The 20,023-nt window shown below is 40.3% G+C and overlaps 1 protein-coding gene across 2 annotated transcripts in view; it reads left to right on the top strand.

The window, feature by feature from the left end:
- The window catches only part of TGFBR3 (transforming growth factor beta receptor 3), a 199,785-nt gene that overhangs the window by 12,297 nt on the left and 167,465 nt on the right, over positions 1-20,023 (top strand). For both annotated transcript variants that reach the window (XM_069597758.1, XM_069597749.1), the window contains exon 2: positions 12,042-12,221. In XM_069597758.1, coding sequence (XP_069453859.1) covers positions 12,134-12,221 — 88 coding nt within the window. In that variant the 5' untranslated portion in view covers positions 12,042-12,133. The remainder of the gene's footprint in view (positions 1-12,041; positions 12,222-20,023) is intronic.

Below are 20,023 nucleotides of genomic sequence, written 5' to 3'. Positions count from 1 at the left end.
TTGAAGAGAGGTTTTAACCCTTTTCAAGATAGCTGTTGAAATTACCATTTGCACACTTCCCTAGCGGTCCATTGGTTAAGACTGTGCTTCTGCTGCAGAGGGCACCAGTTCTATCCCCACCAGTTCCCCATTAGGGAAGTTCTGCATGCTGTGCAGTGTAGCCAAAAAGAAAAAAACAAAAAAGAAATTACTGCTTGCTTTTGTCAGTAGTGCTGGTGGGGGTATGGTCCTTTGAAACCAATGACTTAAACCCAAGGGGTAGTAAATTATACTTCTGAAGAAGAATCCAATTTTGGGGGTAGGGGGTTGGGTTGAGTATAGAGCTAATTTATATTAGTGTAACAGTCGTTTTAGAGTTACTTACCTCTCTCTCTTTTTGTGATAACATCTCTGTGATAACAACAGAGCCCCCCTCATCAGGACAGGAAGCTCAGCCAAGGAACTCAAAGGCTTAGGAGGATGTTATTGGCCCTATACAAAGCTGTAGCACAATTTAACCCTGGGATTCAAAACTATCAAATTGAAAGTAAATTGTCTTGAATGGAGCTGCTGTCAGTGACCTAGTTAAAAATCAAAGCTACCGTTTCCTGAACACTAAGAACATATGAGCTCTCTGAATAGTGTCTAGTACATGGTAGTTGTTTACTTGCTAAGGCGCACCCAACTCTTTACGACCCCATGGACTGTAGCCCACCAGGCTTGTCTGTCCATGGCATTTCCCAGGCAAAAATACTGGAGTGGGTTGCCATTTCTTTCTCCGGGGGATCTTTCCGACCCAGGGATTGAACTCATGTCTCCTGTGTCTCCTGCATTGGCATGTGAATTCTTTACCACTGAGCCACCAGGGAAACTCTCTGGTACATGGTGCTGGTGCTGCTAAGTTGCTTCAGTCGTGTCCGTCTCTGTGCGACCTCATGGACTGTAGCCCACCAGGCTCCTCTGTCCATGGGATTCTCCTGGCAAGAATACCGGAGTAGGTTGCCATGCCCTCTTCCAGTGGATCTTCCCAATCCAAGGACTGAACCTGCATCTCTTAGGTCTCCTGCATTGGCAGACGGGTTCTTTACCACTAGTGCCATCTGGTACTTGGTAGGTGGTAATAAATAATGAATGAATGAAATAAAACTGCTGATTGAGCCTCGCCTCCATGGTTACAAAACAAAATAACTTCTCCCTTATGTCAGATCTAATCAGGCTGCCACTATCGGAAAGTGACTGTGGGGCTTGGTTGGTGTCCACAACAGACAAGCTCCTGTTTGGTGGTTAAGATCATAGGCTGTGGAATCAGACAGACCCGGGCTCAAATCCTGGTGCCAGGATTTACTAGCTTGGGGGTGGTTTAGCATCTTAAGCCCCACTTTTATCGCTATAAAATGAAGTTAAAGAAATCTGTCTCCTTGGGTTTTTGGGAGGTTGAAATGAGAAGTTGTGAAAAAACAGAGTAGGTGCCCCATAGATGGGAACTGGGACATTTTGCGAGGTCCAAAGAAGGTGGCAGCGTGTTAGCCTCTAATAGGAAGGCGAATGTTGCAGAATCACATGAACGACCACAGAATAATTACAAAGCAGCCTGTGGACAAGTCTTGGCTGTGCTACTAACTAGCTGTGTATCAGTGGACCAGTCATTGAGCCTTTTTAATTCTTGGTTTGCTAATCTGCAAAATTAAAGGGTTGGAGTAAATGTTATCTATTTCTAACATTCTGAGTTGGCTCTAAGTAGAGGATAACATGGAACAAATTATACACAAAATGTTAAGGAAACAGTGTTTACAGAGGGATGGGAGTAATCAGAAGTGACTTTTGAAATGAGGTGAGGAGAACAAGTAGAATTCATGGAGTTTGAGGAGTAGAATAAAAATGGCAATTTTGATGAAATAGGCAGATCTGACAAAATTCAGGTTTTGTGATTTCTTGCCTCGCTTATAAGATAATTTATTTAAATATTTTTTGTTTATATAAGTTGTGTGTTAAAAAATGTAGTATTAATACTTTCTTTACACTTATATTGTCAAGTTGAATGTTTTTCTAGGATAATACTTCGCAGTTTTGTTGTCATTCCTGCTAGCTACTCCATGATCGTGTGTTTCACATTTCCACAAGTGTATTTGAAGTCTCATTTTATAGGAAAGATTCAGGATTAGTTTTTAGCTCTTACAATGACAATTATAAGTAAGGTAGAGAATAAAATATTTTCTTGTTTAATCTCTTCATGTTAGAGATGAAAAAGTTAAAGCCCAGAATGAAGTGACTTGTCTGAGCTTGTAACATGTGTTGATACCCAAATTCTTGCCTCTGCTGTTCCTTTGATGCTGCCTGAGGTATAGGGTCTTTCTTAGATACAATTCTTAATAGTTAGAAAGTGAAAGAAAGTGTGAAAGTGTTAGTTGCTCACTCATGTTCGACTCTTTGCGACCCCCTGGACTAGCCCGCTAGACTCCTCTATCCATGAAATACTCCAGGCAAGAATACTGGATGTGTAGCCATTCCCTTCTCCAGGGGAATCTTCCCAACCCAGGGATCCAACTCAAGGCTCCTGCACTGCAGACAGATTCTTTCCCATCTGAGCCACCAGGGAAACCATTCATTTATTATTGAGAGATGTTCTGATAACTCACCATCTTTTCATACTACTTTTAATTGTAATGTAGAAGATAGTATTTTATACTTGAGATCCAGATGGTACCTTCACTGGTTGCCTTCTATATGCTAAGTGAGCCAGGGCAACTGTCATCCCTGTTTCTGAAATGAACAGATGAGTAGGAAAGCTACACCTGGAAGGAAGTAATTACATGGAGATTTACTTTGGGGGTGGACTGCACTATATTCTAGGTGTCCAAGTTTAATTTCAAGAGAATTAGAGGAGGCTTCCTTAAAGAAGTAATGCTTATACAGAGACCTGAAGTCTTGAAGATGTTAGAAATTGGCCATGTTAGGGGATCCATGGCGGGTCATTGAATTGCAATACAGTGAAGGTCACTTCTGGAAGCAAGGACTTGACCCTTTTGTAGAACTGAATTAAGGCGAGCGTGGATGGAGCATGCAGAGGATGAGGTGGGACTAAGTTGGCAACATCCAGCAACCATGCAAAGTGTTTTGGTCTTTATCCTGACAGCAGTGGGCAACCATCAAAGGGTTTTAATTCTTAATGTTTCACAAGCCTGGGTGGCTGAACCCTTTCTTTACCAAATAATATCAGTTGAGTGATCCAAATGTATCTGTTGAGGGATTATCCCCACCCAAGAGAAAGAATTTTATCTTGGAAGTTAGTGAGAGGAATAAAAAAACATGCTTAATTGTGATTAGCACGATAGCCTTATTGCTGGAGTGTTTATCCTGAATTCATATATTTGCAGAATCCCTGCATATAAAGATGTGAATCAAATGTTTCGGTAAATTAATATATGTTGTACAAAATAGTCTGTTGGCGGTCTAGGAGATGTAGCGCTTTTAATTTATTTTTTGGCCATGCCACACAGCATGTGAAATGTTAGTTCCCTGACTAGTGATCAGACCCACTCCCCCTGCAGTGGAAGTGTGGAGTCTTAGCCCTTCAACTGCCAGAGAAGTCCCACCCCAAAGCTTTTTTAAATGACTTGGTGCAAGCTAGGACTTGAGAATATTCAGCTGTGCTGCTTTGGCTGGAATGATTGCCGCTTTATGATTTAATAAAGCCTTTTGGTGATAGCTGTTTCTTCCCTCTAGGCATCTGGGTTAGTTTGGTGGCAGTGCCAGGCTGAGCTCTGAAGCCCCCTGGCTAAACCCCTGAAGCTAATTTGGGAATCATATGGTAGAACTGAGGAGGGCTATGCAGCCAGATCTTTGTAACTTATACAAGAGCTGTTGAGGCAGTAGCTTTACTGCCTTTTTGGAACAGCATTACAATATGATAACTGTCTTTAGGACTTTTGTATTAGGTTTGGAATCATTACTTTTTGGTGATGGAGGAAATTTCTGAAATTCTAGATGACAAAGTCTAATCCCAAAATTAATATAAACTTTGATGTAAACTGCTGTTTATATTATACTGACTGATAGTTTGCCTTTTTTTTAAAGATGATGTATTTTAACTATAAAACTTCAATGACTATTTTTTTTTTAACATATTGAATGGGAAAAAAATGTATTATGGGGGCCAGATATTGTTTTAGGTATCATGCCTATATTCTGTCTCATATATTACAATCAAAATATCATTACTATTTTGCAGATGAGGGGGTGATGGAGGCTAAATGACTGGCCCAATGTAATACATCTGAGAAAGCCAGATTTGGAACCCCTAAGAATAGTTCTCTGTGAATTCTAGCTTAGAATTATAAGCAACTGAAATCTTTAGATGCAGAAATATTAAATGTGAAAGGTGGTTCTTGGAATACTGCAAGGGTGAGTTAAAAATATCAGTCCTAGTTTGTTTGAACTTGAACAAAACCTGGTCTTTTACAACCTTGTGAGATGTATCCAGGCCCACCCTCCTCTTTATGCTGTATTTTGCTTGGGCAGTGAGAGCTCTTGTGCTTGGGATAGACAGAGGGCTCTTAAGGACTGACTGAAGGTCAGCCCCGAGGAAATTAAGGTTGCTGGGGCCAGAGACGTGTTGGTTACACTCTTAGCCAGGAGTGAGGGTGGACCAGGCCCTGAAGGGGTAGAGGAGAACAGAACCCAGCTTCTCTGTACTTCTTGTGCCCTCTGTGCATCCTGCCTTCTTTTACTGGGTCTTCATGTAGAATTCCTACCTGTAAGTATAGGTAGCTCAAGAGTGAAGTGAAAAGTAAAAGTGCTAGTTGCTCAGTTGTGTCCAACTCTTTAGGACCCCATGGACTATAGCCTACCAGGCTCCTCTGTCCATGGAATTCTCTAGGCAAGAATACTGGGTTGGATAGCCATTCCTTCTCCAGGAGATCTTCCTGACCCAGGGTTCGAACCTATATCTCCTGCATTGGCAGGCAGGTTCTATACTGTCTGAACCACCAGGGAAGCCCAGGTAACTCAAGAGTGATCCTTCTTTTTTCCTTTCCACTGGCGGGCACAGAATATTGAGACTTTACTTAATCTTAGGCTTCAGGATAATAATTCCCTTTGGTAGAGACAGGCTGCTAATGATAAGTAATACAGCTTTTGTGCTGTTACTTGTACAATTTCATTTGATGCCTTGTTACCACACTGTGATGTAGGTAAGGTTAGTTTCAGTTCAGTTCAGTCGCTTAGCCATGTCCGACTCTTTGTGACCCCATGGACTGTAGCATGCCAGACTTCCCTGTCCATCACCAACTCCTGGAACTTGCTTAAACTCATGTCCATTGAGTCAGTGATGCCATCCAACCATCTCATCTTTTGTTATCCCCTTCTCTTCCTGCCTTCAATCTTTCCCAGCATCAGGGTTTTTTCCAGTGAGTCAGTTCTTCGCATCGGGTGGCCAAAGTATTGCAGTTTCAGCTTCAGCATCAGTCCTTCCAATGAATATTCAGGACTGATTTCCTTTAGGATTGATTGGTTTGATCTCCTTGCAGTCCAAGGGACTCTTAAGAGTCTTTTCCAATGCCACAGTTCAAAAGCATCATTTCTTCAGCGCTCAGCTTTCTTTAGTTTATTTTCTTACAAATCAAGAAACTGAGGTTCCATTCTAATCTAAACCACGTTTCTTGTCTGACTGCTGTCCGAGTTTTAACTGATCATCTTAGCACTCTGGGCTCCTTTGGTGTGTTCCCCACATGGTACCCAGAAAAGTCTTTATTTATTTTTAATGAAATTTTTTCAGTTTTATTGAGATATAATTCACACATAACATTGCATAAAATACAACATAATGATTTGTATATTGCAAAATGATTACCATAGTAAGTTTAGTTAACATCCATTACCTCACATAGGTAACAGCTTTTTTATAACTTGTGTTAACTTTTAAGATTGATTCTTACCGACTTGCAAATGTACAGTACAGTGTTGTTAACTACAGTCATCATGTACATGCTATCCCCAGAGCTTATTTAGATAACTGGAAGTTTGTACCTCTTGTCTACATTCACCCGTTTCCTCTACTGTTCACTCCCGCTTCTGGCAATACCAATCTGGTCTCTGTTCCTAAGAGTTCAGTTTTTTAGATTTCACAGATAAGTGAGCTCATATAGTATTTGTCTTTCTCTGACTTACTTCACTTAGCATATTGACTACGAGATCTATCAGTTTTGTTGCAAATGGCAGGGTCTCCTTCTTTTGTGGCTGAGGAATATTCCATTATAGACACACCACATTTTCTTTATCCAGTCATCCATCAGTGGACATGTAGTTTGTTTCCATGTCTTGGCTACTGCAAATAATGCTGCCGTGAACATGGGGTTGCAGATATCTCTTTTGCAGTGGTTTAACTTCCTTTCGGTATAAAGCCAGAAGTGGAATTGCTGGATCATATGGTAGTTCTGTTTTTAGTTTTTTGAGAAACCTTCAGCTGTTTTCCACATGGGCTTCCCTGGTAGCTCAGTGGTAAAGAATCTACTAGCAATGTAGGAGATGTAGGAGACCACCTGCAATGCAGGAGATGCAGGTTGAATCTCTTGGTCAGGAAGATCCCCTGGAGAAGGAAATGGCAACCCACTCCAGTGTTCTTGCTGGGAAAATTCCATGGCCAGAGGAGCCTGGCAGACTATAGTCCATTGGGTCGCAAAGAGTTGGACACAACTGAGCAGCTAAACCACCCGCATAGTGTTTTCCACATTGCCCGTACCAGGGAAACTTTAAAAACCTACTGGGATCATGCCGCTTTCCTGCTTAAACTCTTTCTTGAACCTGTTCCTTTCCCTTCCTATTGACTCTGCAGCCAAGCTCCCTTCAGCATCAGTGACTTGTAATGGTTCCTTTATCTGTAATGTTATCCTTCACCAGAGCTTTTAAATCTTTACTTATCCTTCAAGTGGTGATACTTTTTTAAAGAGCTCTTATCATAGCCTATAATTACATTTTCTGGTGATTATTTGCTGGTTATCCCACCACACTTTAAGCCTATGAGGGCAAAAGAATATGTCTCTTTTTGTGGCCATTATATTCCCATTGCCTGGCATGGAATAAGTAATAAAGATTAACTGAAGGGAGAAATGAGGCTCAGGAAATTAAATTCTTGCCTAATGTAGTAGATGGTGTTACCTTTACTAGAATATAAGCACCATGAAGGCAGGATTTTTGGCTCCTTTTTTCCCTGCTATATCTTTGATATCTTTAACAGTGCCCAGCTCCTCATAGTAAATATTGAATATTGATTATACTTGGATGCAATTCCAAAGATTTCTTATCCACATCCAGCACTTTTCCCCTCTTTGTGCCAAGTCTGTCTGCAAATGGGGATTTGGGATTAGCCAGTTTCTCTGTGTTGTAGAGAAATGGGAGAGTTGCTGCTGTGACTCAGTAAGGTGGTTTTGCTGTCTCTGTGTACAGGTCTTAAAGGGTATCCAAGTGTCATCAAACAATAGTATCTGTTCAGGCTGCCAAGCTCTATATTGATGTCATCCATCCTGCCTTTTTTCTAAATCCCCTGAATAACATCCATCAGAGCAGTTCTTCTACCAGCTTTTATTTAACCATTTGCAGACTTAACAGTATACCTTTCTCCAAAAAATTCACTTAAATGGCAGACCAGAAACATTGTAATGATCTGCTAGAAAACCTTTTCATGCTGAAGGACCAGAAAATCAGGTGTTATTTACTATTTGGGTTTAGGGAATAGGTCATTTTTTATTCCACTCAATATACACATCTTTAAGATCTTCACATTTGTTGAATATTTTCCATATTGGAGGCTGAACAGTCATAGTGTTAAGATATGACAATGCAAAGATTTGTGCTTTATCTTCAAAGAACTTGAGTCATATAGCATCACCAAGGATTGTTTATTTATTATGACCACCACCCACAGTCCTGAAGTCAAGTCTTAGTTTGTGATCAGTAATGATTTGTGCAAAGTGCACGTGTCAGCATGGAAGTACCGATGTCTGATGGCAGCTATGGCAGGCTTCCCTCTCTCTTGGAGAAAACATTCTGTTTCCAGAGATTGAGCACTGAGGGAGAGAAAATGGTTACTAGTTTGTGGCAACTGACCTGGAACTTCAAGATAGAGTGCTGTCATGGGAAGACCCTGTTTCTAGTCTTGACTCTGCCTTATTGTTAATATTTTGGTCAAGTGTTGGTCTTGGAGATTGGGCTTCCCTTCATCCATGAATTCTGTTGAGCTCGTATAAGTTTAAAAGCTGTTCATGTTATCTTTAGTAGGCTAATTCTCATAATTGAGAAATTGATTGGGTGGAAGCTAATTGTAGGTTCCAATTTTGAATAATCTCATGTTCTTAGCCACTGTGTTAGGTATCTAAGGGGAAGTTAGTAATCTTTTTTGCTGGCTGTTAGCTTATTGCCAGGCATTGTTTCACCACGTTTTCTAAGATAGAGCAAAGTTTGCACTTAAAAAAATTCCTGATCAACCCAGGGAATACCAATAGTTCCCAATCAATTCCTTTTGAATATTGGTTCAAAAAACCATGATGTATTTCAGGACTCATTTGGGTAGGGGTTTTCAGCTTATCCTGGTCTTTCCCTGTGAACTTGTTGTATCACTAGAGAATGTGGGGCAATGCACTAAGTTTAATGACCTTAGAAATAGACTCAGGGGAAATTAGAAGAATTAGCATCACATTCATTTTTAAAAAACTCCATTAAGGTCTCACTCAGAATTATTTTTTGTTCATTTGTGGATACTATAAGTTTTGGTACCCTTTGAATGGAATACATTACTTTGAAATGTGGGCAAAATGACTGTTTCACAGTATCTTTCAAATTGTTCTTTTAAGATTTTGAGCACCCTATTTATATATCAAAAGAAAGCTATTTGTTCTTAAAGTCCAAAGAGATACAGAGAGGTCAGAAAACCAGGGTGGTTGAGTCTCTGATCTATGCAGATGGAGTGTGATATAACCTCAGAGAAAGAAAAGAATTGGTAATTCCCTAGTTTTGTTCCAGATCTGTGACTTTTTCGAAGCTTTTGATCATCCTGTTTTCTCCTAGTTAGGGAACTGATCCCCAGGTTGTGTGTTCAGCTGCTGATATGTGCAAGTCTTGGCCAAAACTGGAGTTCCAATGAATGGAATGACACACTTCCCTTTTTATTCTCCTCTGCCTTAGGATCCTGTCACCACATTGGGAAGATTAGACAAAAACTCTCTGCAGTTTATTTTCTCTTTTGAACAAGTTACATTGTGGAGGTACTTTTAAGCTAAAAGAAGAAAAGCTCCTTCTTTGTTTGAAGCAGCAGTGTGTAAGTTTCAACTTGTCTTGGACTTCCTCAGAGATGTTTTAAGATCCGGTGTAAACTTGCTGTGGTTTGCCTTTGGGCATCAAACTGTTTAGCTTGGCTCTATTATATCTGTAATTGCTGCGTTTTAATAATTACCCAATATTCTTGTCAGCAATTTGCAGTCTATATTTTTTTAATAGAACCATTTGCCTTTCTCTCCCAGGTTCATTCAGACTTGGTTTAAGCCCTGGATTAATGTGCACAGCCCCACAGACCCTCTGCAGCTGAAGGCAGGGGGTGACACAAGTTTATTAAATATTCCTACAAGCCTCGTGCTGGTTATGTAGTTTGTGTGCACCATAAAAACACTCTGGGAAGTCATCTTCTGAGATCTCCTTATAGGGTTTTGCTTTATAAAAGTTGCCTTTTTAGTATTTGTTGAAATAACATGTTCTTCTAGAGTTTTCCTTATCCATCCATTTAGGAAATCTAATTTTTTGAAGGGAAAAAAAATAGGGACAAATTCTCTTTACTGTCATTGATTTTTTTTTTTTCTTTTGGGTCATTGATTTTTAAGGTAACCGAGGAGACTTCCATTACATCTGAGGTGATGCGGAATTATGGTGGCAATCACTTTAAGCAGTGATTGGAAACAATTTTATGGTGTCCAGAGTTATGTCTATAATTTAGTCAGTTTTTGAGATAAGACCATTGTGCCACCAATGAACTGTGCCTCAATTTGCTTGATAACTTTGTTTTCTTAGTGATCTGCTCTTTAGCTTATCTCCTTTTGGTGTCCATTGTAATGTTTATTTTGCAGTAAACAAAAAGTTAAACTGATTTTTCAGTAGCTAAAAATTATGTAAATAGCTATACCCTAATTGTTCTGCTTTCTTGGTATAAATATACCTCAAAGGGAATGGACCAATAATGATAATAATAGCTAGCATTTATTCATTGCTTATTATGAGCTAGGCACTGTTCTAAACAATATATCTATGTTAACTCATTTAATCCTCACAATAGTTTGGAGGATAGTTTCATCCATGCAGAGTGTCCAGGTCAACATCACTCATTTGGGAGGTGGCAGAGTGGATTCACACCTATGCAGACCTTTTACTGCTACTCTAATCTGTATTTTACTCATACTAGGTTTTTAAAACTATTTTCCTACCAAGATTGGACCACAGTGCCTCCTGCATATGTAATAGTTCAGTTTTAAAGCATATATAAAAATTATCTTTGAAATTCGAACTTTATTGTTATTGCTGGGTAGGTAATACTTGTAAAACCCTAAAGAGAGTTCACTGAAAAGGTTTCCGCCCTCTCCTACCACTGTACCCCAATCACCCTATTTCCTTCCTTCTCCAAGGCTATTAGTATTGCTACTACAGAAATGCATTTAAAATATCTTTCTCTTCACACTTGATGCAGTGAATTAAAACCATTTAATTCGAGCTTGTTTTGCCATTGTTTTTATGTATTTGTACTGTGTCTGCAAGTGCCCGAACTAGCTTTGTGTCTGAAGGTAGCATGCTGTTTCTGGGGATGCATTTTTCCGACTCTGGGTAACAGGGCTGCGGTCTCTAGCTGTTTGAGGTGGATCCTAGAAACTTGTGATCCTGCCTGTCCGAAGCTTAGATCAGGCAGAGTTGTCATAGTTTTATCCAGTCGTCAGATAATTTTTATTCCTGACACCAGGAATCATGTCCTTACGCAACACATGGAGCATAGTAGGTGCTCAATAAATGTTTGTTGAATTGCAGCTTCTATGGGTTGTTCCAGACTCAGGGAGATAAGGTTGGAAAATTTATCAATACGTTGCAGTGTCTAAATGAGGTAATTTTTAGGGTCATTGGAGGATATTCCAGTTAATCCCACCTTCACAAAACTTGTCATTTCAAGGCTCTAGATAGGAAAATTTTTTAAAAAGCCTTTTGGATCCTCTAGTCAAGTAACCAGATAGTCTCAGATGGAGTTGAGAGACAAGTTTTCACATGTTAAAATGTTGGCAAACAGTTGAAATAAGAATTTTGCTTTTTAATGGTTCCTTATGTTTTCAGATTGATTCTAGATTAATGTTTTAATTTGATCTTTATGATAGGTCTGTCACTATAACATTAGACTGAGTTCTTTTAAAAAACTTTTATTGAACTCTAATTGATTTACAATTTTGTGTTAAATTCTGCTATATAGCAAAGTGATTTGGTTATACACATATATATTCTTTTTCACATTCTTTTCCAGTATGCTTTATCATAGGATGTTGATAAAAAACATAAAAATATAAAATATAAAAATTTATAAAATAAAAATTAAAAATATATTTTTATATATGCTTTATATAAGATGTTGTTGTTTATCTATGCTATATATAATGGTTTGCATCTTAGATTGAGTTCTAATCAGAGTTGGTCTTTTTTTTTTTTTTTTTTGCTGAAGTTCACTTATTAAGTGTCATTGATTAGTGTTCCAACATAACTGATGATGTTATGTTTAAGTGTACCTTGATTTTATTCTATACTCTTGAAACTATACTATAAAACCAAAGATTTAAAACATCAAAGCAAACATGTATTTGCAAAAGTATTTGCTGTAAAAATCTTTATTTGGTAATTACTGTTCCCCCTCCCCCCCAGTTTGCTTGAGGGCCGTCTAGTCATCTTTTAAGGTAAATTTCTTATACTTTATAGGAATTCTTCATTTTACTTTAATATGTACTTATGAACAGAAATTCCTGCATTAAGTTTTCTTCTTAAAATGTGTATTTTTACAGGCAATTTGAAAATTGGAAAGAAAGATTTTAAAGCCACTTTTGATTTGCAACGATTGTCTATAATCTGAAGAACTACAGGCTGAGGTGACTGAATGGGACACACTTTTGGAGAAATAAAAATGACTTCTCATTGTGTGATTGTCATGTTTGCCTTAATGAGTTCCTGCTTAGCAACTGCAGGTAAGTAGCATAATACAAATTGCATGTTCATTATGTTCTTTTGGATATATTTTTCTTCAGTGTAGAAAAATTTAGAATATGTGATGTTTATGCAGAGCTTGAGTATTTACATTCTTCAAGGAATAAAATACTTGACTCCTCTACAGATACACAATGTGTTTGCCTATATTATATCTTACTACACTGCTAAGCTGCTAAGTTGCTTCAGTCGTGTCCGACTCTGTGCGACCCCATAGACGGTAGCTCACCAGGCTCCCCCGTCCCTGGGATTCTCTGGGTTGCCCTTTCCTTCTCCAATGTAGGAAAGTGAAAAGTGAAAATGAAGTCGCTCAGTCATGTCCGACCCTTAGCAACCCCATGGACTGGACCCCACCAGGTTCCTCCATCCATGGGATTTTCCAGGCAGGAGTACTGGAGTGCGGTGCCATTGCCTTCTCCGTTAGTGCTAGATATTCGAACGTTGGTGACGCAGATACTAACTAACCTTCGGTGTGGAGGTGGCTAGAGAACAAATATATTGTTTAAACCCACTTAAGTTTGTTACATGCAGAGATTACATTTACTTTCTTGTCCTAAGTAAGAATTTCAAGAAAGCCCTTTGATTCTTTATTGTAAAATAAATAGATCTTTTGTATAGAGGTGACACTGCTAGCACAGGCTACTTAGGAAACGTTTAATTTTGCCTATTTCAGATATTTTTAGGATGTAATTTTTAAAAAACTACAGAGGGGATTCCTTAGCAGTCCAGAGATTAGGACTCTGTAATTTCATGGCTGAGGGCCTGGGTTGGGGACCTGGGATCCCACAAGTTACATGGTGTGGTCAGAAACAAAACAAAATAGAAAAATTAAAAAGTACCGAAATATACTGTGCTTCCTAGAGGCCATCAGAATGTGAGATTGTAGATGAGAAGAAGCAAATGGTTTGGTTGGAATACTGTACCTTAAATAAGAGTATCAGATCCCTCATATCAACATCTTAGTGTAGGTAGTCAGGGTTACTTAACAAATTTAGAAACTTAATTTGCTCTATTTTGTTATAATTTGCTTTGTGTCTCCTTTGTAATGACTATATTAGAGCTAATTTGTTGGGCCAGTTCTGAAAACTGGCTGGCCTTAAGAAGACACACATTGACTTAAAAAATGATTAGCTTCTTGGTTTTGACTGTTGACTTGCACATACAGATGACATACTGCTGCTGCTGCTAAGTCGCTTCAGTCGTGTCCGACTCTGTGCGACCCTAGAGATGGCATGAGAGTGATAATAATAAGCATGCACTGAGTGTGCTACAATTATAGATTAACAATGAATAAGGATATTCTTAGTTTATGAGCTCACTTAGTCACAACTCTGCTAGTCACCTCTGTGGTGTACTGAAGAAGCTGGACCACCATTAAGGCTTCAGTTGACTCGGACGAGGAGTCATATGTAGGCAGACTGAGTGGAAGTCACTTTGCAAAACTTGGTTTATGAGATTGGAAAGCAGAAAGAATGCCCCCCTTTTTGCAGATATCTTGAGGGAAAGTTTTTTTGAATGCTGGTGTGTGAATTTGAACTGCCCATTCCCTCTGCCAGCAGTTTCACTTTGTCTCATGATTGAAAAGTTATTTGCCTTTTAGCTGGTACATTAAAAGTGATCTTAATTAAAATCTCATTAAAAAGTAGGAGAAAAAAAAAGAGAGAAATATCTTCTGCTTCTGTTAGGCCCATACCATTTCTGTTCTTTATTGTGCCCATCTTTGCATGAAATATTCCCTTGGTATCTCTCATTTTCTTGAAGAGATCTCTAGTCTCTCCCATTCTATTGTTTTCCTCTATTTCTTTGCACTGATCACTGAGGAAGGCTTTCTTATCTCTCCTTGCTATTCCTTGGAACTCTGCATTCAGATGGGTATATCTTTTCTTTTCCCCTTTGCCTTTGGCTTCTCTTCTTTTCACAGCTATTTGTAAGGCCTCCTCAGAGAAACATTTTGCCTTGTTGCATTTCTTTTTCTTGGGGATGGTCTTGATCACTTCTTCCCGTACAGTATCACGAACTTCCATCCATAGTTCTTCACGCACTCTGTCTATCAGATCTAGTCCCTTAAATCTATTTCTCACTTCCACTGTATAATCATTAGGGATTTGGTTTAGGTCATAGCTGAATGGTCTAGTGGTTTTCCCAACTTTCTTCAATTTAAGTCTGAATTTGGGAATAAGGAGTCCATGATCTGAGTCACAGTCAGCTCCTGGTCTTGTTTTTGTTGACTGTACAGAGCTTCTCCATCTTTGGCTGCAAAGAATATAATCACTCTGATTTTGGTATTGACCATTTGGTGATGTCCATGTGTAGAGTCTTCTCTTGTGTTGTTGGAAGAGGGTGTTTGCTATGACCAGTGTGTTCTCTTGGCAAAACTCTTATTAGCCTTTGCCCTGCTTCATTCTGTACCCAAGACCGAATTTGCCTGTTACTCCAGGTATTTCTTGACTTTCTACTTTTGCATTCCAGTCCCCTATAATGAAAAGGATATCTTTTTTGGGTGTTAGTTCTAGAAGGTCTTCTAGGTCTTCATAGAACTGTTCAGCTTCTTCAGCATTACTAGTCAGGACATAGACATGGGTTACCGTGATACTGAATGGTTTGCAAAGACAGAACACTTAGGGATATACAAAGAGATGTAAGATTCATCCTTCTTTTGAGTTGCTTGTACTTTAGTTAGGCATATAGAATATAACCATGTAACAAAATAATCAGTGCATGGTGAGTAAAAGCCAGATGACCTCAGACGGGTCAGAAAGGTGGGTTAGAGCAGCCAGGGAAGGCTCTGTAGCAGTCTATGTTGTGAGCTATGTTTTGAAGACCAGGATGACTTAAGAAAGGGGAAGGCACTGAGGGTGAGCAGAGGGGGAGAACAGTGGCACTTAGGTGTCTGATGTTGTTTTTTTTCTGTTTGTCTGTTTTTGCCTTCAGCATATGGGATCTTACTTCTCTGATCAGGGATCAAACCTGCTCCCTTTGCAATAAACGTGTGGAGTCTTAACCATTAGACTGCCAGGAAGGCTCTTGATGTTGTTTGAAGGAACAGATGAACCAGACAGCTGCTTGGGGATGTAGAGGATGTCTGTTTAGAAGGAAGGATGGGGGTGGATTATAGAGAACCTTAAATGTCAGAACAAAGCTGTGGATTTCATTCTGAGGTTTGGATTCTCTCTTCTTCCATCCCCCTGTAGTCAAAAGCATGCATTGTCAAATCTTAGAATTCAAACTGCAGCCTCAGAAAGTAAGGCTAAGAATGTGGCCTCCTTGGCCACAAAGGCCACAGTGCCTGGCACGTAGGCTGACATTTAGCTCAGGCTTGCTCTGTGCCAGCTCATTTTGTCTTTATGAAAGAACACTGTGACGTGGTATTAGTATTATTATCGTCATCTGCATTTTTCCTCACAAGAAAACTGAGACTCAATAACTAAGAAGTAGCAGAGTGAGGACTTGAATCCTGGCGGTCTGGCTGTGGAATCCAGCCCATCCACCAGTCCGCTAGAGCCTCTATGTAGGAGACCCTCAGTGTGGAATAAAGGAAGCTCTTCACTTGATCGGTTCAGTACCAGATGAGTAGCCACCAATGAGGCATCCTGGAACCAGGTTAAACCCCCTTGTTCTTAGGGGAGACGTATGTAAGTCAGCAGAGTGAAAGGACCCTCACGTAACGAGCCTTCTTTGTTTGTATTCTTATTCCGCGGACACGGCTGTGAAGCTCTGTTATCGAGTTCTTGCCAGCAGAAGTGGTGAAGGCTTCCTTTAGATATGTAGCCAGGGAGGAGACAAGCACAGCACAGCACATAAAATGAGCCCGAGCTGGAATAGTAGATGCCTGCGTGTGGGCCTTCATTGAAAGCCTTCCTTCACTGCTTGTGGCTGAGGGTGAAGGAAGCAAGCCACATCCCGGTGTTAGTGGATGCTTTGACAAAACTCGCACTTTCCTTCCCTCCCTTGTTCCTTGGTTATTGTACAGCATTGTGTGGAGGGAGGGCCATGGTCTTGAACAAGAGCTTTGTAGGGACCCTAAAGCCACCTGATTAAAAATTACCTTAGGCTTTTATCATCAATTTTATCTTATCTTCCATCCTAGAATGTATCTGAAGAAAATGGAAAGTTAAAAGATGCAAATGCTTGCTCCTGTGGGCTTAAGCTTCACTAAGTTTTCACTTTAAAAACAGTTCCACTACACATCTTTAAAAAATATTAACTGCTGCCTCCGTGGCTGGCCAGCGTTAGGTAGGGCTGTGTTCCCAGAAGCCTTGGTAACGAGAAAAAGAGGCATGCAGGGAGAACTCAGGGAAATCGGTTTGGGAGAAAGAGATGGACTTGTCTGTGTTTTACTGGTCCCTTGTGTCAGGACAAAGGGGTGCTGTTGAGGGGAGCTCTGCAGAGACGCTGCTGGCCTCTGTGCCAGTGGAGTGTGGAGGGGTTGGCTATGTTCCTCATTCCACAGTTGCCATTTGGTGCCTAGATGTATCCTTTTGGAGGCTTGCCCGTGACCCAAACACATATTTCTGTTGAGCAGACACATTTCTTTTCATCTTTGTTGGATGTACCTGGAATTCCAGGTAGAGTCCGCAGGAGAATAGTGATGTTTTTAGTTGGAGCTATTTTCCTGCTAAGAAAGCTTTGAACTCTTTGGGTTCATAGGACAGCAAGCAGAGGTATTAATACTAGCTGGTTAATACTTGGTTTGGAATGGACAAGCAGACAGCCTTGGGTGGAGGCTAAACGTAATAATATCACTTTATTTTTATTGTTTTCAAATGCTTTCATGCCTGGTGTTTCATTTGATTCTCATAGCAGTCCCTGGGTGGGCAGGGTTGTTTTTTCATTTATGGAATGAGAGTAAGGGGCTTGAGAGCAAGTAATTAGTTTAGAAAGCTGGTCTGCCTCTTGACTGAACCTGAACCCAGCACACTTCTGCAGACAGACTGCACCGATGAGTTAGTGTGATTTTCCTGCAGCATGCCCCTCAGCACCTCTTGAAACCATGATGCCAGGCGCTCTGCTGGGTACTCTGCACCAGTCAGTTCATTTAATCTTTACAGAAACCCAGTGAAGTAGGTGTTCGTCATTATCACTGTTTTTATAATTATTACTACTGCCACCACTCCTACCACTATTATTATAATACTAATTTTACAAATGATGAAACTGAGGCTTAAGGAAGAAAAATGTCATATATAATGAGAGTTAATTTTTAAAAAGTTGAAATGGTCCTTTGTGTCATAATAGTCATATGACAATTAAGTGTGGCAGCATGGCAGTAGACACAGAGTTCATGTTCTTTCCGTTGTGCTGCCCAAAGGGAACTGGCACTCTTTCTCTTGGGCTTGAGATCAATGGCCTGAGCACCGCAGAGGTGGTTCTGCCACAGTTTTCCCTTCTCTGCCAACTGAGGGCTCAGCAGCTGTAACTCATAATGGCAGGAGGGTAGGGAGGGTGCCAATGGGGGCTGCCACTAGGGAAAGTAAACATAGGAGGAATAGACTTGAAGGTTCAAAACAAATTCAAAAAGATCTCTTGCTAACCCTTAAGTCTTTGGACAAAGCTAGTTGATTTGGTCAGTGATTATTATAGTTTTCAGGTGGTTATTATAACTACTTTTGTGTTTAATTCTACTTGTGGATACATAGGGAAAAGATACTGTCAGTTGTGATGCCAGCTATCACCAGGGTGCCAGTTTTCTATTCATTTTAAGGAGCAAAGAACTATTATTAAAAGACGCAGAGTGAATAGAATGGCCTGCATTTTAGGTAGTGATCCCTCTGGAGAGACCATGTACACCCAAGTGTAATGAGGTCCCTGTTTCCCTTTCTTTAGGTTTTTACACAGAAACAACACACACACACACACACACACACACACACACACAGTTGGGGCAGTTAGCTAGTCAAGAAAGATGAGTTTATTTCTCAAAGATTACCTTGCCTTGCATAATCTACCAGTAGGGGTGGGATATGATATGATATCAAAAAAAAGGCCTTTTTCTTTTTTATGTGCAAGGAGAATAGATAGTTGTTGGGTAACCAGATGTGCATATAGATTAAGAAAGATACTTACCAAGAGGGTGAGAATCTACCTGCAGTGTAAGAGACTTGAGTTTGATCCTTGGTTCCCCTGGAGAGGGCAATGGCTACCCACTCCAGTATTCTTGCTGGAAGAATCCCATGGACAGAGGAGCCTGGTGGGCTATAGTCCATGGGGTTGCAAAGAGTTGGACATGACTGAGCGACTAACATTTTCACTTTGATGTCACAAGTTCACAGAATCCAGATTTCTCTCCTCTGCCTCCTTATCTTAGACTGTATAATTGCCACCCAGTTTTCTGGATTCCTGATCTGGGTTATTTTAGGATACCCATCATGGTGCATTTTTGTAAATGCTGATCCACTTTCCCATCAGGACAGAGCTGTCTGTGTGTGACCATGTAGCTGTTTAATTGCACAAGGCTTATATTTTCACACATTGTGAAATTAGGCATTCTCAGCTTGTTTGCTTTGATAACTAAATCCTCCTATTCTGGGGCCACCTTGAATCATTGCTAGAGCTCCAAGTGCTGGTTTTGGAAGTGTTTTAGAACACGGAGTGTTCTGGGCAGTGTCACTGTGAGGCCTTCCCCCAGGACCAGCATCAGGGCTTGGAGGTGCTTGCCTGTCTCAGGAGATTGGCCCACCTTGCACTGCATCCACGTGAACTGCTGACTTTCATTTTCTTTGAAACGTTCTCTGCCAGAGTGGCCTAAAAAAGATTTACCCTGAAGTCTAATGTGGTCTTATTTTTGTTCTCTGAGAGGACGCTGTAAATCAGGTGGCATTCTAGAGGGCTTACCAATGTGCTTGCTCTCAGAACATTCCTTCCAAAGACCAGGCAGCAGGTGCCCTGGGGACGGAGGCCTAGCTCTTCTCCTGCCCTGTCCTGCCAACTCTTAGAAATCTTAAGGAAAAAAAAAGAAACCAAACTAGTTTAAACTAGAGTAGAATGTAGAAAAGCTTACTGCCTTTAAAGGAAAATGTTGATTAAAAAAAAAAAAAAAGGATATTCTCTGTTGGCAGTGAAAGGAATCATATAGTTATAAGTGGTGTAGTTGTGGCAGAAGGAAAAGGTTCCATTAAGAGTGCCCTGAGTTCTTTGTGTTGCTTCTTCCCTTTGTCCTCGCATGCCTGAATAACTTCGTTCTGGCCTAGATAATAAACTAGCCACCAGGAGTAACACCTCCCATCCTCCTGCCCTCTGGCCCCATCCACAAGGATGCTCAGGTAGCAAAGGCCTCAGGAGAGAGCAGAGCACCTGCTTCTGGAGTCAGTTCCTTTTCTCTTGTTTTCATCAGGGGTGCTGCTGAGCTGCTGGGCACTTTCCTGCAACAAGCTTTTCCAGCGGGACACATCTGTGCGGCCCACTTTGGCATTGTGTTGTTGCATGGTGAAGCAAAATGCCGCAATGCTCCCACTTGCCCCTTTATCCCATTTATCATTTCACCTTTTCTTTCAGTGTTTAAATCCTGCTGTGTTTAGATGGGTGTTTGTAGTCTAGTGAATTAGTTTTGAGTGTATACTAGGGCTCAGGTACTTTGATAGCTTCTGTGGCACAGAAAGGGGAGACTTTGTAGTGTGAACAATGAGTTTTTGCCACCTTCTTACATGGTTAAGTTTCCTAAAATGTTGATTGATTTATTCAGCAAGCATCTCCTGAGCATTCTAGATAGCATTCCAGCTGTTAGACATGTAGCAGTGAGTAAAACAGTCAAAAATCCTTGTGCACCTGAAGTTTACACTTTAGTGAA

Source organism: Ovis canadensis, chromosome 1, assembly GCF_042477335.2.
Source record: "Ovis canadensis isolate MfBH-ARS-UI-01 breed Bighorn chromosome 1, ARS-UI_OviCan_v2, whole genome shotgun sequence".
Taxonomy (NCBI): Eukaryota; Metazoa; Chordata; class Mammalia; order Artiodactyla; family Bovidae; genus Ovis; species Ovis canadensis.
Note: the sequence above shows the minus strand (reverse complement) of the source record. Positions and strands in the feature narration are given on the sequence as shown.